We start from the raw sequence: 3,729 nt of genomic DNA, 5'->3' as shown, positions 1-3,729 counted from the left end.
TTAGACTGACATCTAATATATAGGTGCATATTACATTTTAGGCACCTACTCAAATGAAGATGTTAAAAACATCTTCTTATGAAGAGTCTTGTGTTAAAAGTGTACTTTATTTGTTTGGCCACACTTTAGAGAAAGATAATACTTTTGAACATATCAAAATCAAACCCTTCAATTCATCATCTAATGATAAAAAAAATACATCTTCACATAAAGACAATTATAACATCTTCATTGTAGTATTCACCTACATTTTATATAGGTGCATCTACGTATGTATATGTTCTAGTGTTTATCTTTCCATGTATGGTTAATCTTCAATATTCATCGTCATATATAAGCGATGCTGACTAAATTATTCCAGGTCAACCAATAATCATCATGTGCTAGTAATTTAAACTTTAAAGTGAAGCAATATCACGTACATTTGAAGAAAAATTAATTGGATCCCGCTAGAGAGACAATGGATTATTTGTACAATGAGCTATTGAGTTATAAAATGAACATCCCCATATTATCTAGAATAACCATCCGAGTACTAGCGATAATAAACATCTTTTCAAAAGTTTAAATTGATTTTGGGGTTCACCAAGGATTGAACTCTTGACCTTTCGGATTTAGCGCTCTAATATCATGTCATGATACCACTCATCCCAAAAGTTTCAACTGATGAGAAAATGTAACACTAATAATTATATCTCTAATACTCACTAAACCTCCATTGTATACATTGTATAAATATTCCATTGGCTACTCATACTTTCCAAATTAAATTGAGTAACAACATTCTCCTAAAATCATGGTACGAGGAGCATATGCATGGATCGGTTTTGCTTTTATTATGACCGTGACTCAGTTGTATCAATCTTCATCGCATTTAATTAGAAATTATATCGGTTCACGCCAGAATAATGATGATTTCTCACAAAGTATCTACAGATCATGACTCCTGCTAATTCTTCTGTTTGAGGGACTCGAAAAAATGATCCTTTCTTATGTGAAGAATAAAATTAAAATAAATTTTATAATAGCTTGATTTTCCAGTAAATATGAACGCAATTTATAATGGTTTGTCCAATTTTCCAGTAAATTGTATCCACGTACGTGCATACAATGATGATGATTGCTTATATATATCAACCCTATAGCAGGTGGAGGTTTCAGGGAAGCCATCCATGACTTTACATTCCAAAAGGATGGAAGGTAGTGATGATTTGAATTGGTGGTTATTGTTACTGGTTGTTTTGGAACGCACATTCAACACATAAGAGAAAAGTAGTTCCCAGAACCAGAGAAATTCGAAGGAAATAATGGACCAGCTTCTTACACTTTTGGCCAGGAAACGAGTATGCGAGGGTAGTAATAATGGTGTTCCTGCACAATTTGCTGAAACGCTTCAAATGGCAAGCTTTGATTATTCCTCATGAGAAGATCGTTGTTGATCCTTCCCCTGTGCCTGCAAATCATCTACCACTTCGTCTTTTTCCTCACAAAGCTGACTAGATCAGACCACCTACCTCTTATAAACAACAAACCATCATGCAATAAATAATGGCCATAATTTCTTTTGGTGTTTAATTCTCTACCTAGACTTGAAGTCGCGTGTGTTTTTGTTTTGTTTTGGTTTTATGAAGGTGGTGGTTGTAATGATACACAACATTTTGTCATGCATTTTGTTTCAGTGCCTTATTATTACGGTAATTTAGTCAAGGGAAAGTACGAGGAGCTAATGAAATATTTGTATAATGTGTACAATGGAGGTTTAGGGAGTATTAGAGATATAACCATTAGTGTTATCTTTTCTCATCAACTAAAACTTTTGGGATGAGTGGTATCATGACATGGTATTAGAGCGCTAGATCCGAAAGGTCCTTGGTGAACCCAAAATCAGTTTATATTCATTTTGTAATTATAAAACTATTAATTTTATATAAAACTAGATATATATATATATATATATTATAATTTGTATATATAACAATAAGAAGTATCCCAGTGATATGATTACCTTTCTTGTATTTATGACGGCAACAGTTTGAATCTCTTTTGAAGCGTTCCATTGTATCACCACCTGTGCTCTTCTTATAAGTTAGTCAACTCTTGATCACTCTTAATTACTACCTTCTATGTCACCATAGAACTTTCCAGTAATTATATTCTTCACAAATTCTAATTTATTTTCTTCCCTTATTATTATTATTATTATATCTTTTTACAAATTCTAATGTATTTTCTTCCCTTGCATCCATCTCTTGTATATATTGTTCTCTTGTTTGGTTTTGGAAATTTGCCCAAGAGGACCACAAAGTTTGATATGTGGTGGTTAATTTGCCGAAATGACCAAGTTGTGGTGGTTGCAGGTGGCCCCCACAAGAGGCCTAGCGGCAGTGCAAGTATATAAATAGCCATGGTGACCAAAATACATTGCAACAACATATCCTCCGATCCTCTTAAAATATGTACTTGATCATAATGAACATCCTTCTCTGGGTTTGTTTCCTTTCTCTATTCCTCTTCCTATTCCTCTTGTTCCGTCACGTGTTTCCATTTATCGCTCCGAAATTACCACCAGGGACAATGGGGTACCCCATTATGGGGGAGACCTTGGAGTTCTTGTCGACCGGGTGGAAAGGAGAGCCGGAGAAGTTTGTGTTCGACCGGACGGCAAAGTATTCATCAGAATTGTTCAAGACATCGCTGTTAGGGGAACCAACGGTTGTGATGGGTGGAGCCGAGGGTAACAAGTTGTTATTCTCGAATGAGAACAAGCTGGTGAGGCTGTGGATGCCCGACAATGTGCACAAGTTGTTTCCCTCTTCGTTTCATGACACCAGCTCCAATGGAGATGCTGCCAAGAAGGTCAGAACCATGCTCCCTCAGTTCATAAAGCCTCAAGCACTCCAACGTTACGTTTCTGTCGTCGACTCCATGGCACACACCCACTTTGCTTCCCTTTGGGAACACAACTTTCAAGTCTCTGTATACCCTTTAGTCAAGAGGTGAAACCCTAATCAACATACTTCAATTTTTAGAAATTTCACTTTCGTTTATAGTCACTACTACTCACGTGAATTTCTCTTTGTATAAGGATAATATATTTGGTTGGCAAAATGGATAAAAATACATATAAATTTTTTTATGGTGAACAAATGTATATTCTAATTTTACACAATAATATTAAGTTTTGTTGTCATTTTTATCTTTTTATGGTATGAATAATTTTTTTAACAGTAGTGACTGCCAGATGATGACTTTGTGTGCATTGTGTAATGTAACCTTTTGATGACATATATATAAAAACTAAATGATAAATTATTGAATTTGTTAAATTTGAATAAAAAAATTTACAAGCTACATTACTATTCCTATTTATGAGTTGCAATTCTTTATCCACATTCATTTTTTAGAAAAAGAAAAAGGAGAATGAAAATTTTATGTCACTTGAATTTTTTTTCAATTATTTAAATTTAATAAATTTAATAATTTATCATTTAGTTTTTACTGTGTCATTAAAAAAATTCACATCATACAATGCATAAAGTCATCTGATATTTACTATTGTTGAAAAAGTTTCTCAAATAAAAAGATAAAAATAACAATAAAACTTAATATTAGTGTATTCAGATGACTCATTAAAAAATTAAAATGTATATTTGTCTATCATATAAAAATTTATGTATATTTTTATCTATTATTCCTATTTTGTTAAGTTAGATTATAATTTTGTCTATT

At 33.0% G+C, this 3,729-nt stretch overlaps 1 protein-coding gene across 1 annotated transcript in view; it reads left to right on the top strand.

The window, feature by feature from the left end:
• LOC107615408 (beta-amyrin 28-oxidase-like) overlaps positions 2,347-3,729 on the top strand; it is a 3,443-nt gene continuing 2,060 nt past the window's right edge. Inside the window, exon 1 of the mRNA XM_016317474.2 lies at positions 2,347-2,996. Within this exon, the coding sequence (XP_016172960.1) occupies positions 2,455-2,996 (542 nt within the window). The 5' untranslated portion in view covers positions 2,347-2,454. The remainder of the gene's footprint in view (positions 2,997-3,729) is intronic.

The sequence above is a fragment of the Arachis ipaensis genome, chromosome B01 (genome assembly GCF_000816755.2).
Source record: "Arachis ipaensis cultivar K30076 chromosome B01, Araip1.1, whole genome shotgun sequence".
Taxonomy (NCBI): Eukaryota; Viridiplantae; Streptophyta; class Magnoliopsida; order Fabales; family Fabaceae; genus Arachis; species Arachis ipaensis.
Note: the sequence above shows the minus strand (reverse complement) of the source record. Positions and strands in the feature narration are given on the sequence as shown.